This window comes from Scardinius erythrophthalmus, assembly GCF_964197995.2.
Source record: "Scardinius erythrophthalmus genome assembly, chromosome: 4".
NCBI classification, from domain to species: domain Eukaryota; kingdom Metazoa; phylum Chordata; class Actinopteri; order Cypriniformes; family Leuciscidae; genus Scardinius; species Scardinius erythrophthalmus.
Window position 1 is genome coordinate 3,460,098 of NC_138224.1, and position 20,009 is coordinate 3,480,106.

At 37.3% G+C, this 20,009-nt stretch overlaps 1 protein-coding gene across 3 annotated transcripts; it reads right to left on the reverse strand.

The window, feature by feature from the left end:
* Nucleotides 1-30: 30 nt before the first annotated feature.
* bcap29 (B cell receptor associated protein 29) lies at nucleotides 31-18,085 on the reverse strand. 3 transcript variants are annotated; one of them, XM_081364318.1, is made up of 10 exons: nucleotides 17,751-18,085; nucleotides 16,903-16,992; nucleotides 13,325-13,366; nucleotides 6,129-6,230; nucleotides 5,941-6,041; nucleotides 5,705-5,852; nucleotides 4,322-4,457; nucleotides 3,727-3,838; nucleotides 3,518-3,618; nucleotides 31-1,770 (listed from the first exon to the last, which is right to left on the reverse strand). In XM_081364318.1, the coding sequence occupies exons 4-10, from the start codon at nucleotides 6,218-6,220 to the stop codon at nucleotides 1,735-1,737; spliced, it is 726 nt and encodes a 241-aa protein (XP_081220444.1). In that variant the 5' UTR covers nucleotides 6,221-6,230; nucleotides 13,325-13,366; nucleotides 16,903-16,992; nucleotides 17,751-18,085; the 3' UTR covers nucleotides 31-1,734. The 3 variants fall into 3 exon arrangements, with proteins under 3 accessions (XP_081220444.1, XP_081220442.1, XP_081220443.1); XM_081364316.1 differs by lacking the exons at nucleotides 13,325-13,366; nucleotides 16,903-16,992; nucleotides 17,751-18,085 and adding an exon at nucleotides 6,774-6,927; XM_081364317.1 differs by lacking the exons at nucleotides 13,325-13,366; nucleotides 16,903-16,992; nucleotides 17,751-18,085 and adding an exon at nucleotides 6,778-6,882.
* Between the last annotated feature and the right edge of the window lie 1,924 nt (nucleotides 18,086-20,009).

A 20,009-nucleotide genomic window follows, 5' to 3' on the forward strand; every position in this document is an offset into this window, starting at 1 on the left:
AAAGAACGAAGAAAGATGCACAATCGTCAATGACAACAGTACCGTTCTTCACTTTAATCGTCATAATACAATCACAGCAAAATGTAAACAACTCACTGAGGCACTTAAGCAGGTGATTTTGCACCCATTAGAAGAATATTACATTATTATTATAAAAAAAAAGCTATATTTGACCACATTTGACAGGAAGATACCGTTACAGCAAAGGCATAAATAATTCCTCTTTTAAGACATTTCAAACCAAGTCAGCAATCGGCCAACCATACAATCTAGAAATAACATTTCTAATCAAAGAGTTGCATAGCAATTTTAGGTATTCTCCTAATGTTCCTGTCTCCTTTGTCGAGGAAGCGAGTGTGGAAGATGTTTGCATCATAAACAGCGCATCAACAGCATGGTTTCGAACACCCACATGGTGGGTGACTGCTTATTCTTAGTAAATAAAAAAAATAAAAATCACATTACATTTAGATGACAGATTTCTCTCTTTTTTTATGCCTCAGAGCGCAGGGTAATTTTCCGTCTTTTAATCTTCCCATAAGTCTAAATGTTTTCATTGTAAAATGTTGGTTGTTGTTCTGCGACTAGAATAGGTGAACAATGAAGTCAAATATTCAGACTTCATCAAAAACAGAGTAAACCACACACAAAAAAAAAACATGCCCAGGTCAGATTTACTCCTCAAATCAAAATTGCTAGTTATATTTTGCATGAAGAAATTGATTTTAATTACTGTAATGCATCTGGGCATTTGTTTTTATTAGATTAGATTACTGCATTACACTCAAATCAATGTATTACATATTTTTTTACTTAACTGAAGGGAAAATGTGCTTAATTGAAACAATAAAATAGTTTGATTTCATGGTGAAATAAGGCCTGGACATGTTTTGTGAGATTTAATTGTTAAGCATCAATAGCACAGAAACAGCTACCTCAAATGGACTCAAAAAGATGGATATCTCTATTGGACGGGGAAATCTTCATATGTGGCGTCTGCATTTGTTCAACAACTAACAGTGACTGAACTCAGGTGTAACTGACCTACCTCTCCAGACTCCAGAACAAACACACTAACCGCTCACTAACAGACTGTTTGCTCGGCCCGGAAACGGTCTCACTGTGACGCATTTACTTATTATTATCTGTTGTTCATGTGTATATGGTTTTATTCTTCTTAATTAAAGTTGATTTAAATGACTAACGCAGCTTGTAATGTATGTTCCACTTGCAATCTGATGCATTGTGTCAACAAACTTGTTTTTGTTGGTGATATTGCTGTAAAAATATGCTTGAAAAGCACTTCAGGAAGTGTTCCTAATATTACAGCTATGACTCATGTTGGCATGTGGGAAGTCTCTGGATCTTGCACGACAGCCTGGTTCAATATGCACTTTCAAATGAAACGAGGGAGAGAATCGAGCAGAGGAGAATGAAAGCAACATGAGGTAAAGCAAAGCAACATGCAAACAATATGGCTTATTCACTAAATAACCTCACTAAAACGAGTGTGCGGATACAGTTTTTTGGAGACGATCTTAAAAAACAGCGCATCAGCCAGAACATCAAAACAATAGAGATGTGCATCAAAGCCAAACCGCTACTACAAGTGTGTGTGGTGAGCAGGTAACCTGACAGGATGTGATGTCATGGGTGGTTCAGAACTCATAACAGTTTTCATGTCATGCTACCAGGTGAGTGATTATCATACAGGTTTCCATTGTGTCCACTTGCCTAGTTATCCTTTTTGTCACCGCTGTCCGGCTGATTCTAGAAAAGAGATAAAGGAAAGTTGTTAACAAGGATTTTGTATTGTTCTTGGTTGTGTCATATTCCGTAGCACAAATAACTATATTGTCAGGATGCACACTATTTTGGTGAGACTATATAACATCAGTATTTGTCTGATTTTATAAATTACTAAACTGTTACTCATCTACTGTTCATTTTAAAGGGGGGGGGTGAAATGCTATTTCATGCATACTGAGTTTTTTACACTGGTAAAGAGTTGGATTCCCATGCTAAACATGGACAAAGTTTCAAAAACTAAGTTGTACGTTTGAAGGAGTATTTTTGGAACAAAAATACTCCTTCCGGTTTGTCACAAGTTTCGGAAAGTTTTTTCCGAGTATGGCTCTGTCTTACGTAAGAGAGCGGAATTTCCTTATATGGGTCCTAAGGGCACTTCTCCGGTAAGATCACTCGTAGACCAGAGCAAGAGAGTGAAAGCAGTTCGCCATCAAAGCGCCCTGCCCGGCTTTTGGGAAGTCAATGTCACCAAAGAAGTGTGTTTTTGGTTGCCAGGGCAAGACAACCCTGCACAGATTCCCAAAGAACCCAGCGTTAAGGAACCCGTGGATGGAGTTTGTTTTCCTGAGCATAAACGGAGTTGTGTAAGACAATTGTTCCCTGCATTTCGACGATGATTGTTTTATAAACAAAGCCCAGATCGACGGATTTGCAGATCGTCTAATGCTTAAGGATCGAGCAGTCGCAATGATAAAGGTTCGCGGTCGTGCGTTGGAACGGTGAGTAAAACTGTTGAACAAATGTCTCTGTGTGTTGTTAGCTCGGCGCGTTAGCACAGCTTTAGCTTCGCCCACACGGCCCGCCCCCAGCCGCTCGTTTTTTTCCGGAAAGACTCGGTACAGCCAATCTTTCAATTAAAAATATAATAAAACAAAAGACTTTTTGGAGATATTAAGGATGCAATATTACTCTATAGGTACTCAAGATTAACAGGAGATTGAGTGAAAATGAGCATTTCACCCCCCCTTTAATATTTTGAAGGTTGAAGCATGGAAGTATTCATACAGTATTGTTGTTTAAAACAAGCAAAACAATATAATTTAAAATATCTTCCAATACTACTTTGCATTTTATCTTAGCATCTTAGCAAGATTCTGTCATAGTTTGTCAATATTTTTTTTGAATGATTGTTTTTATATTGTTTTCATTTTAGTAATTATACTTATTACTTTTTTAATATTCATTTTTAAGGTTATTTTAGTACTTCTAGAAGAAAATGACAATGTTGCATTGGCAACCATTTTATTTTATTACAGTTAATGTTTACGTCAAGTAATGAATACTTGGTTGCACTTTATTCTAAGGAGTCTGTGTTACAGTGTAATTATATATTTAGGTACTGAGTGATATTAATTATAAATGTGTTCTTATAGAGTTTGGAATAGGGGTTGGTTTAGGGTTAGTTGCATGTAATTATGCATAACTTACTGGTACATCTAACATACGTATAAAGGACACAGTAAAATAAAGTGTTAGTAACTAAATCCATATATTTATGGTTTTAGTTAATGTTTGCTTGTCTAATATCATATATTTATGGTTTTAGTTAATGTTTGCTTGTCTAATATCATATATTTATGGTTTTAGTTCATGTTTGCTTGTCTAATATCATATATTTATGGTTTTAGTTAATGTTTGCTTGTCTAATATCATATATTTATGGTTTTAGTTCATGTTTGCTTGTCTAATATCATACGGTTGGTCTTACCTGAAGCTCCTGGTGCTCTTGAAGGAGACGGTCGTACTCTTTGGTTAGTCCTTCAGTTTGTTTCTTCATGGCATCTAAATCCGACTTGGACTTTTTCAGAGCTACAGAAAAGCAAACGGCTGTAACTGACAGAGCTGCTGTTTTCCAGATGATTCATTTGATTGTAAGTGTAATCTAGGATCAGTGTTGAGTGTAAGGCCTGTGCTCACCATCTGCGCTGCTCTTCAGCTCCTCTGTCAGTCTCTGCACCTCTTTCTTCAGGAGTTTGTTCTCTTCTGTATCTTGTTTCTTCCCTCCTTCTCCTTTAGGATCCACCAGTGCCTGAGGAAGACAACGGTTTGTCCTTCTGTTACTCAAGGGTCTTTTAGAAGGATCTGTCAAGACCCAAACGCCACACACATTGATTTAATTCCTCCTCATGAGCATGAATAAACACACTGAGGGACTGCTACAAAAAGCAGAAGTCAGATACTGTAAAAAGAAATTCCAGGACTTTCTAGCACTGTTTTTTTGGTTTTCAAGGACTACAATCAGAGATCGCACTTATCAAACAATATCTTTAGTATTTTTTTTTATTTCATCTTACAGATATAAGGTTCGTTTTAGACCCCATTTACACCTGTATTAAGTGTCGTCCACTTGTGATCGGATTGATGAAAACACATCTTAATACCAGGTGTTAACAGGGCCGGAGGTGCATAAGCTCAGATCAACGAGGCCTATGATCAATCAGATTCACCCGGTATTTAGTGCTAATATAGCATAATCAGACTGGGAACACAAAATGAGGTAAAGGCTTTTAACCTGTTTGAGCATCTCATTGTCCTCCATGTATTTCTTGGCAGCTTTGTTGGCGCTTTCAGCCTGAGTCTGCAGAGCAGCACTGGTGCCGAGGGCCACGGCCAACTGGTTAATCAGAGTGATGACTCTCCTCATGACACTGCGAGAAAGAGCACCAATATAAGGTCAATATCACAAGACAAGGTGCCAGCGGTCGATGTCATACGTGTAAACTAGGGGTGCACGATTCAGAAAATGTCACGATTCGATTCGATTTCGATTTTTAGGCCCAAGATTGAATTCAAAATCGATTTTCGATTCAAAAACGATTCTCGATTCAAAAAAACGATTCACAGTATGTAAATGTTAGGGGTGGAAATCTTTAGTCACCTCACGATCTGATCCAATTCCAGAATGATTCTTTATCTACTCCTCCCCCCTCCGCTCCCTATTAATTCATTAGTTTACATAGGTAAGGTAAAAAAAATTACAAATAAAAAAAAAAAAAATTACAACAGTTGTATGTTAAGAATTTTAAACTAATATAACTTCAAAACATACAAGTAGGCTAAGTAGCAAATAATAAAGAGGAGCATAGAAACATAACAAACAAATAAATAGTGCTTTCAGTGGCCTATTTAAGATTATCTGAACGTTTTCCATTCAAGAATTGTGAGTGATTTTTCTTCATCTTTAGCCTACTGTTGTTTTTTACTATGACATCATAGACTGCGAGATATCTATTAAGCTGCATTCACGCACGGATCTCTTTTGAAATAATAAGTAAAGTGTTTTTTCCTGTCCGTTTAATCGCTTAAGACATAACTGGCTGTGTTTACGTTAATTTTGCACAAGTATATTAAATCACTTACACGGAGTCGCACAGCCGCATGCGCGAGCAGTCTACACAAACAAAGCGAAATTGAATTTGAAATTTGAAATTGAACGCAGCCTTATGTTAGTGAGGTTCATATTTTAAATATGAAAGTCCACTGCATTCCAAACCACATAAATGATGACTTCGTAGAGCATTTGTAAGGAAAATACCGAAAGGCGAGACAGCACGCTTCAAGTGTAACGTAACATCAAACAAAGCGCGCGTCTCTCACAGCGCATCCTGTGCAATGAAGCCTGTGAATGTCCTTGTAATTTGCTTCAACCTTTCCGAACTTATGAAAGATAATTTTACGGAAAGTTTGATTGGTGTTTGTATGTGTGTGAGGAATTGGAAGAAAGCAGATTACGGGTGTTTCTAAAGCAAACTCAGCGTCATCGCATATCTGGTTAAAAACTAAGTTCAGAATCGATTCTGAAATTCTCAGAATCGATCCAGAGTCGTTGGAGAGAGAATCGCGATGCATCGATGAATCGATTTTTTTCTCCCACCCCCAGTGTAAACTCACGTACAGCCACAGGAAGAGCGAGAAGCCAGAGATGTAGAGGTTCCTCTGGGCTCGGAAGAGCTTCATGTGCATGTGGTCAAACATGTTGGGGTGCAGTTTGGCGTCTTTGGCTTGGTCAGCGTTCGAGTACTTCCTCACCTCACGCAGGGCGTCTGCAGCAGATTACAGCACAGATGGATTCATTTGGGTCATTTCTAATCTCACTTTAAGACATGGCATTAAATACAGAACATGACATACCAAGAAAGAGAACAATGAGGATTACTATCATGGTGAGAAAGCCTTTGTTCCAGAACTGGGAAAGACGGTCCCAGATGCTCCATTTGAAGATCCTCTGCCATCTGCAAACGTGGACATCAGTAAGAGCAAGTGGACAACGGCAAACATACAAATGGATTAGACGGGCTCGTTGCTCTGGAATATTTTACCTTTGCGGAGAGACGAAGGGTAGACAGAAGATGACAAGGACACCAATCTCCACATACAGGAAGGAAGCAACCGCAGTCCACTGCAACGTCATTTTGTTTCAGCTGCATGACAAAAAATGTAATAAAGAAATTTAAAAAGTATTTTATTTATACATTAATGTAAGTTTAGAAAATGCTGTACCAGATTATCAACAACTGAAAAAACAAATGCATAATTCCTTACTAATCAAGGCTGTTATTAATCTCAGTTAATCTTCTTATGGCATTATGCTCGGATCAAAGGTCTTGTTCAATGACATTCCTCCTGTCTCTTCCACTTACACACACTTTGACACTGTGTTTGACTCAATACCAGGAAGCATATACGCCTCATGTTTTTTTTACACACTAATCATTTTAACATACACAGTCACAAAACATTATAGATAATAATAATAATATCTCAATATAGTGCCGTTAGTAGAACGCACTGCAGATAATTTTGTATATGTAGTTCAAATGCTTAAGTGTTATAATGCATATTACATGTAAATATACGATCGAACAGGAAACGAACATTGAGCAAGACTCAAAACTCAAAAGCAGATAAAAAGAAAACATGACACTACCCACAGAAGCAGAAAGGCGAACTGTTTTGCATCTCACCTACGTATAAAGAAAATCTTCACGGAAATTTCAGACGAACGACACAATTCAGGAAAACTTAACTAACTACGGACAAACACAGCAGTACTGCTGTCTCACTCGAGTGACGTCATTAGAGCGCGCGCTTTGCGTCATGCACGAGCTCTTGTCGATCATGTCATGATTAAACAGACAACAATGAATGCGCATATAATCGAATATAAATGTTTATCAGCAAAAAAAGATTATACTATAATGTTTATAATTACTAAGAAAATACAGAAATGGTCAAAAGAACAGAAAACAACCATGCATGGGGAAATGATGATGAATAACAAGAATGAAAGCTTCTCAGTGAATAATAAAAACTTATTTTGTGAATTTTGTGTGAAATGTGATAATCTGATAATTAATTTATTTTGTCTCTCCATTTTTCTTAAAGTTATTAGATTTCAGAGCTGATCCAACACGATTATCATACTCGATTTGCAACGGTGTAATTCACACAAATCACTACAGGAGGGCAAAACACTTTTATGTTCATTCAATTTGATTTGCAACGATGCAATTTACAAAAAAAATAATAATAACCACAGGAGGGCGAAACACTTTTATGTTTATTAGACTCGATTTGCAACGGTGTAATTCACACAAATCACCACAGGAGGGCAAAACACTTTTATGTTCATTCAATTTGATTTGCAACGATGCAATTTACAAAAAAAAATAATAATAACCACAGGAGGCTGAAACACTTTTATGTTTATTAGACTTGACTTGCAGCGGTGTAATTCACTAAAATCACCACAGGAGGCTGAAACACTTTTATGTTCATTAGACTCGATTTGCAACGGTGTAATTCACTAAAATCACCACAGGAGGCTGAAACACTTTTATGTTCATTAGACTCAATTTGCAACGGTGTAATTTTTGCAACGGTGTAATTCCCTAAAATCACCACAGGAGGGCGACTACTTTTATGCTCATTATGGTGCGTTCACACCGGACGCGTTTAGCGCGTCAGGCGCGAGTCATTTCAATGTTAAGTCAATGCAAAGACGCGTTACGCGCGTAAAAAATTCCTGCGGCGCGAATGAGGCGTTTAGCGCGGCGCGGTAGAATAGAATAAAATCATTCGCGCGTAACGCGCCAGACGCTCAATTCGCGTCATTCGCGCGAACTTGACGCGCGAATGATTTTATTAGTGCTATTTGTGCATTCACGCGTTTGACGCGAATTCGCGTCTGCCGCCCGAGTTGAAAAATCTGAACTTCTGCGTCAATTCGCGCCGCGTTAACCAATCAGGAGCCTGCTTGCATGCTGCTGTCACGTGGTGAAGTGACAGTTTATAATGTTATTTTATGTTTGGCCTCAATAAATTATTTTGTAATATGACTAAAATGCACAATAAAGCAAATAAAAACATAAAACTCGATTTCAATATATGAGAGATACTCATTTTGTATTGAATGCTATTTATTCCATATCTATTCTAGATTATATGAAACATTATTAATCTAATGTAAAGACAACAAACACAATTTAGTGTATAAAAAAAAAAATCACAGGACAGGTTTCATTTTTGAAGGCTGCTGCAGCTCCATTTATTATCAAAACAAAAATAAATCACAGATTAGGTGCGGGCGAGGGTGAACCTCGCGCCGGGCTGTACAGCGCGGGCTCGTCAGGCAGCAACCACCACTCGAGGCCGAGGCTTATACGGCCTACGCTTTCCTCGTCAGCGTCCTCACCGTTAGGTCCACCAAACCTACCTCCTGGAGCAAATTGTGAAACCCCTGAAACCCTCCGGAGGGTTTGGTGGACCCGAGAACAGCGACGATGTCCACTACGCTGCTGTTTCTGCTCTCCAGAGCATATACGAGCGGTGACTCTCTCGATTAATGCTAATGCTAATGCTCGATAAACATCTAAAAAAAGATGGCCGCCAACAGGTTTTGAAACTTTCGCCTCTGACGCGCGTAAATTTTGATTCAAACTTTTGATTTTACGCGCGTCAATTTCGCTCTTGACACGCGAATGCACACAAAGTGGTCAAGCGTTTAACTAGACGCGGCAGGCGCGAATTTTGACGCATTTTCGCATCCGGTGTGAACGCACAGTTAGACTCAATTTGAAATGGTGTAATTCACTAAAATCACCACAGGAGGGCGAAACACTTTTATGCTCATTAGACTCGATTTGCAATGGTGTAATTCACTAAAATCACCACAGGAGGGCGAAACACTTTTATGTTCATTAGACTCGATTTGCAATGGTGTAATTCACTAAAATCACCACAGGAGGGTGAAACACTTTTATGCTCATTAGACTCAATTTGCAATGGTGTAATTCACTTAAATCACCACAGGAGGGCAAAACACTTTTATGTTCATAAGACTCGATTTGCAATGGTGTAATTCACTAAAATCACCACAGGAGGGTGAAACACTTTTATGTTTATTAGACTTGACTTGCAATGGTGTAATTCACTACAATCACCACAGGAGGGCCAAACACTTTTATGCTCATCAGACTCAATTTGCAATGGTGTAATTCACTAAAATCACCACAAGAGGGTGAAACACTTTTATGTTAGTTAGACTCAATTTGCAATGGTGTAATTCACTAAAATCACCACAAGAGGGTGAAACACTTTTATGTTCATTAGACTCAATTTGCAACGGTGTAATTCACTAAAATCACCACAGGAGGGCGAAACACTTTTATGTTCATTAGACTCAATTTGCAATGGTGTAATTCACTAAAATCACCACAAGAGGGCACAACACATTTAAATTCATTGGACTTGTAATTCACAAAATTCAGCACAAATAAGCCAAAGTGTTTTGACTTATTTGCAAATATATTTATTTGAACAGAAGACAGGACGGAACATCGATAGTGTAAATAGTTCTGATTGGCAGTTCATATGTTTTTCTGCTCTCACCCTCTTGCAGAAGTGTAGCGCATTTTACACTTGCTCATTAGACTCAAAATAATTCACAATCTCACCACAGGGGGGCAAAATACTTACATATATTTCTTGTAATCAATTTACACCGGTGTAATTCACTCTAATCACCACAGGAGGGCACAATTACAAGCTTGGATATAAGCTCAGTATAAACAGATCTTTTTGTTTACTTAGTTAATGAATGAAGTATAATAAATCCTTGCAATATCAGTGATTATCAATATTGTAATTGAGTATTTTTACACAATGACAAAAAGTATGTCTTAAGGTTTGAACTACGAAAAAAGTAATTAAATCTAATGTGAAAGACCAAACCAGCCCTGAGTTCGACACAATCTCTGTGATAGAGACTTTTTTTTTCATTGTTTTTACACTACAGACAAGATAAAGTGATTATAAAGCACATTTATTAACTGAAACTCAGTGGTGTAATGGGTAAACGAGTGTCTTTAAAGCACAACACTGGGACAGAGACCTGTGATCAAATCCCACAAACACGATGAACATCTTTTCCTCAACCTAAGTTAAGATCAAATTGACCTTAAAAACATCATCAGTGCATCTCAGGCTCTGTGGCTCAGTGGATAGTTGTCTCCCCTTTGAACCAGAAAGTTCTGGATCAAGCCCAACATTTGCTGAAGTTCTTCATCATTTAACACAAAGCTCTGGATCAAACCTGTTGAAAACGCTCCTCACCTCTGCAGTCTCAGTGGCTCAGGAGAGAAAGCGTTGTGTTTCAATCTCAGCATCCTGAGTTTGAGTCTCTTTTTTGCTTGTGTTTAATTGTGGACATTATATCCAACAAAGTGCATCAAGACTGTTTCCAAATGCAAACTGACCAAAAAAAGCTTAGTGGCTTCAGAAAATAAAACACAAGTTTCCTGTGAATCTCCCTATTGCTTACATTAATGCTGTAGATAAACTAAAAATCAACTGAATTGAACCAGCTTGGATGAAGTCCCAAAAATTTTTTCATTATATAACACAAAGCTCTCAAGAAAAAAACATCCAAAACATCAGTTTTCTCTTCTGATTCAGTGGCTCAAGCGGTAAAGCGTTCAGTTCTAGATCCTGGAGTCCTGAGTTTGAATCCCACTACTGCTTATATTAAATTTATTACCCATTACTAATATTTTCACTGCATTTTTCCCAAAAAATCTGTGGCTCAGTGGTAAAACACTTGTTTGTCATACAATGAGTTTCTGGTTCAAGTCCTGCAATTTTTAATATTTTCATTATAGAAAACAAAGCCCTCAATAAAGCTCAGCCCAACACACACATCAGTATCTCAGACTCAGTGGCTCAGGAGATAAAGCGTTGCGTTTTAATCTTGGAGTCACGAGTTCAAATCCCCCTTTTACATGCGTTACATCGTACATCCAAAAAGATGATCCATATTTCCTTAATCAAACGGGAGAGCCATGATGGTGCAGTGGTTAAACACACATTATCTGCTGATAATACTGCGATGAAGACATGGGTTCAAACCCAGCAAACATTTTTCCCATTATTTAACACAAAGCTCTCAAGAAAAACCCATCCAAAACATCAGTTTTCTCTTCTGATTCAGTGGCTCAAGCGGTAAAGCGTTCTTTTATAGATCCTGGAGTCCTGAGTTTGAATCCCACTATTGCTTATATTAAATTTATTACCCATTACTAATATTTTCACTATATATTTCTGTAATCAAAAGCCCTTAAAAAATCTGTGGCTCAGTGGTAAAACACTTGCCTGTCATACAATGAGTTTCTGGTTCAAGTCCTGCAATTTCTAATATTTTCGTCATAGAAAACAAAGCCCTTAATAAATCTCAGCCCAACACACACATCAGTATCTCAGACTCAGTGGCTCAGGAGATAAAGCGTTGCGTTTTAATCTTGGAGTCACGAGTTCAAATCCCCCTTTTACATGCGTTACATTGTACATCCAAAAAGATGACCCAAACTGCCTGATTGAACATGAGAGCCATGATGGTGCAGTGGTTAAACACACATTATCTGCAGATAATACTGCAATGAAAACATGGGTTCAAACCCAGCGAAAGCTTTTTCTATTATATAACACGAAGGTCTCGATAAAACACCATCCGAAACACCCATCGACACCTGAGACTCAGTGGCTCAGATGATAAACTGTTGGGCTTTAATCTTGGAGTCCTGGGTTCGAGCCCCACTATTGCTAAGGTTTAATTGTTGTCATTAAATCAGACAAACTGCCCCAAACAGCGTCTCTCAGTGTGAAAGCCACAATGGCACTAATGGCTAAACACACGTTGGTTGCGGACAAGGCTGCGATAGAGGCATGGGTTCAAACCCCACCTCATCATGTGGGGAACATGAGAAAAGAAAGCTGAGGCAACAGCAAAGTACCTGGGGCAGTACACCAGACAAGAGGTGTGGCGGAAAAGATGGAGACCTGAGGCTCACAGAAAACTGAGAACAACTGAAACACGGACTAACTGGCTAAAGTACCTGGGGCGGTAAAACAGACGAGCTACACAACAGTGACAGACTCGAGCCGGCAGACAAACCTGCGGCGGTAACACAGAGACTCGGACAAATCTGGGGCGATAACACAGAGCTGAGAGGAGATGAAGGCAGGACTAGAAGAGAAGAGAAGAGAAGAGAAGAGGAGGAGGAGCAAAGAAGGGGAAAAAAAGCTTTTACATTTTTTTTTTTTTTATTAATTTTTTTTTTTTATAAAAATCGTTTTTTTTTTTTATTATTATTATTAAAAAAATCCCATTTTTTCCCCAAAAATCTTCACTCCCATTAAGAGGAACAGCAGAATGGTGATTCGAACCCTGGTCTCCCACGTCAGGTTTAGCTCTCACACCATAAGCTCTGACCGCTGGACCATCAGCATCTCAGATCAAGAGCTGTTTGTTTCTATACTTTGAGGAAAAGCAATTGCAGACATTTTGGAAAAAAAAAAGTGCAAAAAATCTTTAAAAACAGAATTTAAAATTGTCTAAAACTTAATAAATGTCAATTGACATATATACATTCATCAGCAGTGCACATACACAGCAAAAAAAAAAAAAAAAAAAAAAAAAAAAAAAAATTAAAGTAAAAAAATAATTTCAGTAAGTTTGACCACAATAGGATGTTTCTATTAACTGCATCACTTCCGGTTGTGTAAACTGCATCACTTCAGTTCATAGAAACATCCTGACGGGTGTAAATGTGTCTAAAACTACAATGTGAAACAAATTCAAAAATTATACTTCAGTAATTTACATTTATGCATTTGGCAGACGCTTTTATCCAAAGCGACTTACATTGCATTGCAAGCTACACATTTACATTATATCAGTTCATGCTTTCCCTTGGCGTTGCAAGTGCTCAATATCAATAATACTCATGTTTGGCTTGATCAAACTTCGCAGTTTTGTTGTGATGATACTTCTAATTACATTCATGCGTTTCATGCCACAAACTATAAGAACACTGAATAGAAAGAAAATTGTAGTGTGTATGTTTTTTCACACTGCATTACTTGATGCCTTATTATTAATGTGGTGTATGTTGTGCTCCACACTACTGAACTCAACTGTGTTCATCAGCTTTCACTGCTGAATGAATGCTGTGTGACTCACATGCGGTAGAAGTCAAGGTTATGGCCTCTGGTCTCTGTGATTCTGGGGACGCAAAAAAACATGTTTTACAATCTCTCCATCCGGTTCTCAATGTGTTGTAGTAGGACAGTAAATAAAACTTACTAAACAGTTACTGAAAGTTCACCCAAAAATGTGAATTCTGTCATCATTTGCTCATGTCATCATAAACCTGCATGACGTCGAACACAAAAGAAGATATTTTTGTTTCAATGGGTTTTAATGACCACTGACTTCTATTGGATGGAGAAAATAAAACAATTACTACTTTTACAGGCACCCTAATAATGCGATTATAATGAGATTTAGGGAATATTGCAATTAAACTTAACCTCATGTAAACAATTCTTTGATCAAATTAAAGCAATTAAGCTCATAATTGTAGTAACAATAATTGTAGTAAAATATGCGGCGTATGCCTCTAAACCCTTCAATCGCATCTATTCCACTCTGACCAAAGTGTGCATGTGCTTGTGATGGACACTAGTGAGATGTCACGCACAGATTAGTAACCAAAGCAACAGGAGGCAGCGTCACATTTTTGGGGTGCTGAAGAAACTGAGTTCATGTTGACAACATTGCGTGACACGAATGTAATGTTGTGTATTGTTGGTCAAAAACATTGACATGAAGACATTTAGGCGCATCACAGTCAAAATCCAATACATCATAGAAATGTGTTTTGCATCTAACGCAAGTAGATGATGAGTTTATCATTTGTGCTCTGCACTGGGGTATGTGAATAATGGCGGTAAAAATAACCACAATTCTTAGTGAATAATCAGAATAAAGAAAATTGTATTTTAAACAGAAGTGAAGAGGTTTGCTTGTGTCATGTAAACATCTTAAAGCGATTAAGGCCTTTTCTCTGATTTTTGGACATAATAATCATAATAATAATAATAATAATAGTCTAGTCAATGACACATTTCTCAAAGTATCTTTTTTTATGTTCCACAGAAGAGTCATACTGGTTTGAAACAACACGAGGGTGAGAAAACGATGACAATTATTAGTTGAACTTTCACTTACAGTTGTGGTCAGAATTATTGGCACCCCTGGCCAAGGCTGGATTAGTATCCCCAGGGCACTGAAGCGCATACTAGTTCACAAGACAATGATACAAAAAAAATTTCTGAAAAGTAGGGCTGCACGATTTGTGGAAAATGTCATATTGTGATTATTGAGGTCGATATTGCGATATGTAATTGCGATATAGTAAACAAATGGTTTCATGAGTTAACTTGCTTATTTCTCAAGTAAAACGCACACACAGATTAATGATAATGCTGAAATTTGTATCCTATTTCTCAACTCAAACTAGAAACAACAACTAAATGCACTGTGTTTTCAAATTAAAATAAAAAGATGTAAAAATCAAATATTGTTATTTGTCTCAATAATACAAGAGTTAAAAATAAATGTCATATTTAGCTGTGCGTGTCTAACAGGTAGACCTAGGACATATACCGAAATTGAATAAAGTTATCAAACTGCACTGCATACATTATAAATTAAATATAGACTAATCCTTATTATAGCAAAAAAAAAAAACTTTAGTCAACAGCAGTGAGTCCTTTTCTCTGTTCTTTTTGTTCTTTGATTAACTTTACTGACAGAAAGCTTTATTGGCTGCTGTCTCTTTAAGACCAGCTGACGGAGATGCGGATCTCACACGCGCCTCATTCTCTCACAACTCTTCACATTCATCATAAGACAGCTCTTATGTTATGAAGATACTCGACAAAACGGACATTTTGGCATAATTGTGTGTGTTATTGTAAGTTCAAACACGAAAGATAACTGTAGCCTAGCGTTTTGTCTGTGCGCATGATACTGGTGTGTGCGCGCATCTTTCTGTGTCTGTGTGTGTGTCACAGTCACACTTTTGTCTTATCGCACATGAATTGTTTAAATGCATTTGCATGAATAAGAGATCATAATGTAATATACACTTTTTTTTTATTCTGATTGGATAATTATCAAGATCGAGGCCAAGCCTTGTGTATACTATTTTTATGTAGCAGCGTACGTGGCGCACAAAAAAAAAAAAAAAAAACTCCGATCACTGAGGGCCCCTCTCTGCGCAAGGGCCCCTGGGCACGTGCCCAGATTGCCCATATGGTAGATCCGGCCCTGCCCCGGCAAATATGATCAAAGATGGCTGTAAAAAATAGGCTAAATCTTCATAGTTTATCCTTTTGATCTTTCATTCAAAAATGTGCTATCGTTTCATTAAAGTAAAAAGAAATTGAAAGTGGGGGAAACACACATTATGAAATTAATGTTTTTCTCCAAAATACGCACCATTTTATTAAACACTTTCTGATCAGAGACCATTTCTCCATACAGAATCTCTCCAGATCCTTCAGATTCCCAGATCTATGTTGGTGCGCTACTGGTCAGGGGACTGGGATGGTCATTTTGTGGTCAGTGACACATTTTTGTGTTGATTTTGATGTTTGTTTTGGATTGTTGTCCTGATGGAGATCCCACCACGGCCCATTATAAGATTTCTAGGCCGTCAGGTTTAGATTTTTTAGCTTTTGGTATTTGCTAGAAACCATGTATCTGAACAAGATGTCCAGGACCTCCAGCAAAAAAGAATAGGCCCACAGCATTAAAGATCCAGCAGGGAATTTAACCGTGGACATGGGGTACTTTTTATCCCTGTTTGCACCAAACCCAAAAAACTCTTTTGTATAGTTTCATCTGACCACAGAATCCAGTCCCGTCGTGTCTGACAATCTGACAATTGAATATTCTGGAGCTCGTTTTTGGATTAGTGAGGAGGATTTTTCTTGAATCCCTCCCAAACATCATAGGGTGATGAAGAGGTTGTTTGATATATACTTTTAGGCTTTCTGACCCCAAGACTCAACTTATCTCTGCAATTCTCAGGTTGTGATCCTTGGAGAGACTTTGGCCACTCAAACTTTCCCCCTCGTTGTGCATTAAGACAATATAAACACACGTCCTCTTCCAGGCTGATTCGTAACATCTTTAGCTCTTAATTATTGCCCTGATGGTGGAAACGGGAATTTTCTATTCTTTAGCCATTTTCTTACAGTCACATTCTAGTTTGTGAAGCTCAACAATCTTTGTTGCACATCAGAACTATATTCTTTGGTTTTACTCAGTGTAATGGACGATTAAGCGAATTTGCCATTTGTGTTTCCTCATATTTACATATATTCTGGTGTGCTAAAAAAATTAAATATTAATGGGAATATACTTCAGAGATACTCATAACAAATTCTAGGGGTGCCAATAATTTTGGCCAATGTATTTTGGAAAAAAACATCACAATGTGATTTCCCCCCTCACTTTCAATTCTTTAACTTCAATGAAAGGCTAGATTTTTGTGATTTTTTTTTTAATGAAAGATCAAAAGGATAAACAATGTATGTTTATTTTTGCAGCCATCTTTGATCATATTTACCAGGGACGCCAATAATTCTAACCACAACTGTAGGTATTGACTACCCTACGAAGCACATTCATTCGGTCCTCAAGCTTTCTTTTTCATCAGTAACAGGAAATAATGACATAATCATTACCTTTGCTTGAGCAGACGCCCATCATTATAGTGACTGTCTGTCCACACGCTTCTTCTGGCTGAGTATAACAGTCCAAACACATCCCACATTCTGCAGGGAAAGACATTAATAAACAAAGGCATCGCTCCATAAGTGCATATTCAAACTTTCAATTGTACACATTTTAAGCCCAAAAAACAAAAACACAGGGTTTTTTTTTTGTTAATAGAATTTAAATAACTTATGTAAAACTACAGTTTTTATTTAACTACAAAACTATATAATATTTATAGCTATATTATAGTTAAAGTGTCCAATTAACCATGGTTTTGTTATAGTAAAAGTATAGCTAACTAGGCTAGCTAACCATGTTGTTGTTTTTTGGCAGATTGATTAGCCTACAATGTGTATAAAAGTTAAACTATGGTAAGTGTAGCAAAACCATGGGTAATATGTGGTTATCTGGTTTTACAATAACCTTATTTTTTAGTAAAACCATGGTTAATTTTCGTAAGGACCATTAGACTGTTACCTAGAGTGACACCACAACATCAGCAAATAAAAAGCCCTACTGCTTATTATTCTACTTTATAAGCTTTATAGGAATCACCTAGATTTACAGTATAAAGGTAAAGCAACAATTACTGATTAATTTGTTCTTCTAAAGGTCTGACAAGTGAGTTGAGAAATAGAGCATCGTGTAAACAGTCGAGCAGCATCAACCAGTGACTCCAGCAAACTGATTTGATATCAGAAGAATAATACACCAAAACTAACTTAATTAACAACTTAAATACAAATGAGGACTGTTATATAATCCGTGATAGTGACTTTACAAGAGAAAAGCACTTAAGCGTAAAGTTACTTACAGGTGAGTCGCGTGACATTGTCGATTTCCCCCATTATCGCAAAGTGTGTGTCAGTTGATTTTGCTGATGGGCTGGAATATGTGCTGTTGAGTGACACTGTCACTGAGCTGTCATCTGCAGGATCTGTACTTTTATGACTGTAAAACGGTCAGAACGGACATCAGGTGTCATCAAGTTGTTGACAAGGATCAAACGCAGTCATGAACGTGAAGCGCTTACGCCCGTAGAGGAGCGAATGACAAACTGCACCAGTTTCTACCAGACGAGTCGTGTCTCACCAGCAACAGACTGAAAACCACTTCAAGTTGGGTTACTGACTCAGTTCTTAAACGTCTAGTTTACTTTAACCTTTTTAAACTCATAATAAGAAAACTCAGAGTTTATTACGTTAATGTAAGACAGATGAAAAACAGGTGATGACCGGCTCCCTCTTGTGGTCAACAAGTGTATCAGCAGCATTAATACCAGAAACACCAAACTCAAAGTGGCAGTCGTTGGGGAGAAGGCACAACGTGTATTGTATTTGATATATTTTAAAACAAATCAGGGATTTTGTCAGCATCTAAACCAGTAGATAAACTTAGAGTCTACAGGTAGGCCTAGCTGATCAAATCAAATGAACTGGGGTAAGAGTCAGACAGATAAATGTGTTGATCTGAGTCACATGGAGGAGACTCAAACAGAAAAATAATAGGGATAAAAAGATCTTCTAAAATACTTCCTTTAGGTGTATAGTTTTTTAATGATCTTTTAAGTGTTCTTTGTCGTTTTCTGTTCACAGTTAAAACAATGGTGTTTGTAGATTCACCCCAGTTTTAGAGAAAAGCTTTATTGTTTATTATATGAACAAATGACCGATGCTCTAATAGTCTAATTATCATTAAAGTCTGTATCAAAATGACTTATGACATATTATGATGCAGAAAAAAACCAGCTAAAACCAGTCTGGGCTGGTTGGCTGGTTTAAGCTGGAAGTAGCTGGTTTCCCAGACTGGCCAGCTAAAACAAGTGGCCAAAACCAATCTTAAACCAGACTGGGAGACCAGCTAAAACCTTAAACCTTAGGGTTTCGGCAGAAAGCCTATTCTAGAACAGATATAACACTATGCAGGTTTGTTCAAAACACAGATTTTCTTAAATCGATTGAACTGATAGCTAATTCTCCACCAATCAAATATCTTCCACACTTCTCACTGTGATCATAACAGAGTAGAGATGTCTATACAACGAGTAAATGTTCAACAGAGAAATGGGGGCAATAATTTATACTAAAATATGTATTTGCAGGCGTCATAAAAATCACCCAAGAAATGTTTTAATAGGACTGTTTAATAACTGTAATGGGATCCTAATATGAACAATACATGACAGATTACTGCTGTTAAAGATGTAAAAGTCTGTTACATCGAGATTGCTTTTGTTTTGTCTGTAACTTAGTGTTGTAAAACTGCCTTTCTGATTTACAACTGTAGACAAAGAGTTATATGCAGTTTATATTGTAGCATTTACATAGGCTACTTTATTGACACAGACATACAACAACTATTTTACTTTTTATATATATATATATATATATATATATAAATTAGCCAGTAAAACACCTGACATGCTGGTAAAATATCTTACAGGTAATATTAGGTTTAGTAATCGAATCAGCATAGATGGTAGGAAAAGTTAATAAAGTTTCTAAAAAAAAAAAATGCATAGTTGCACATTAAGCATAGCAGACGGTGAAACACTTTTTTTGTTCATTACACTCGATTTGTAACGGTGTAATTCACTAAAATCACCACAGGAGGGCGAAACTCTTTTATGTTCATTAGACTCGATTTCCAACGATGTAATTCACTATAATCACCACAGGAGGGAAAAACTCTTTTATGTTCATTACACTCGATTTGTAACGGTGTAATTCACTAAAATCACCACAGGAGGGTGAAACTCTTTTATGTTCATTAGACTTGACTTGGAATGGTGTAATTCACTAAAATCACCACAGGAGGGGGAAACTCTTTTATGTTCATTAGACTTGACTTGCAATGGTGTAATTCACTAAAATCACCACAGGAGGGCGAAACTCTTATGTTCATTAGACTTGACTTGCAATGTGTAATTCACTAAAATCACCACAGGAGGGCGAAACTCTTTTATGTTCATTAGACTTGACTTGCAATGGTGTAATTCACTAAAATCACCACAGGAGGGCGAAACTCTTTTATGTTCATTAGACTTGACTTGCAACGGTGTAATTCACTAAAA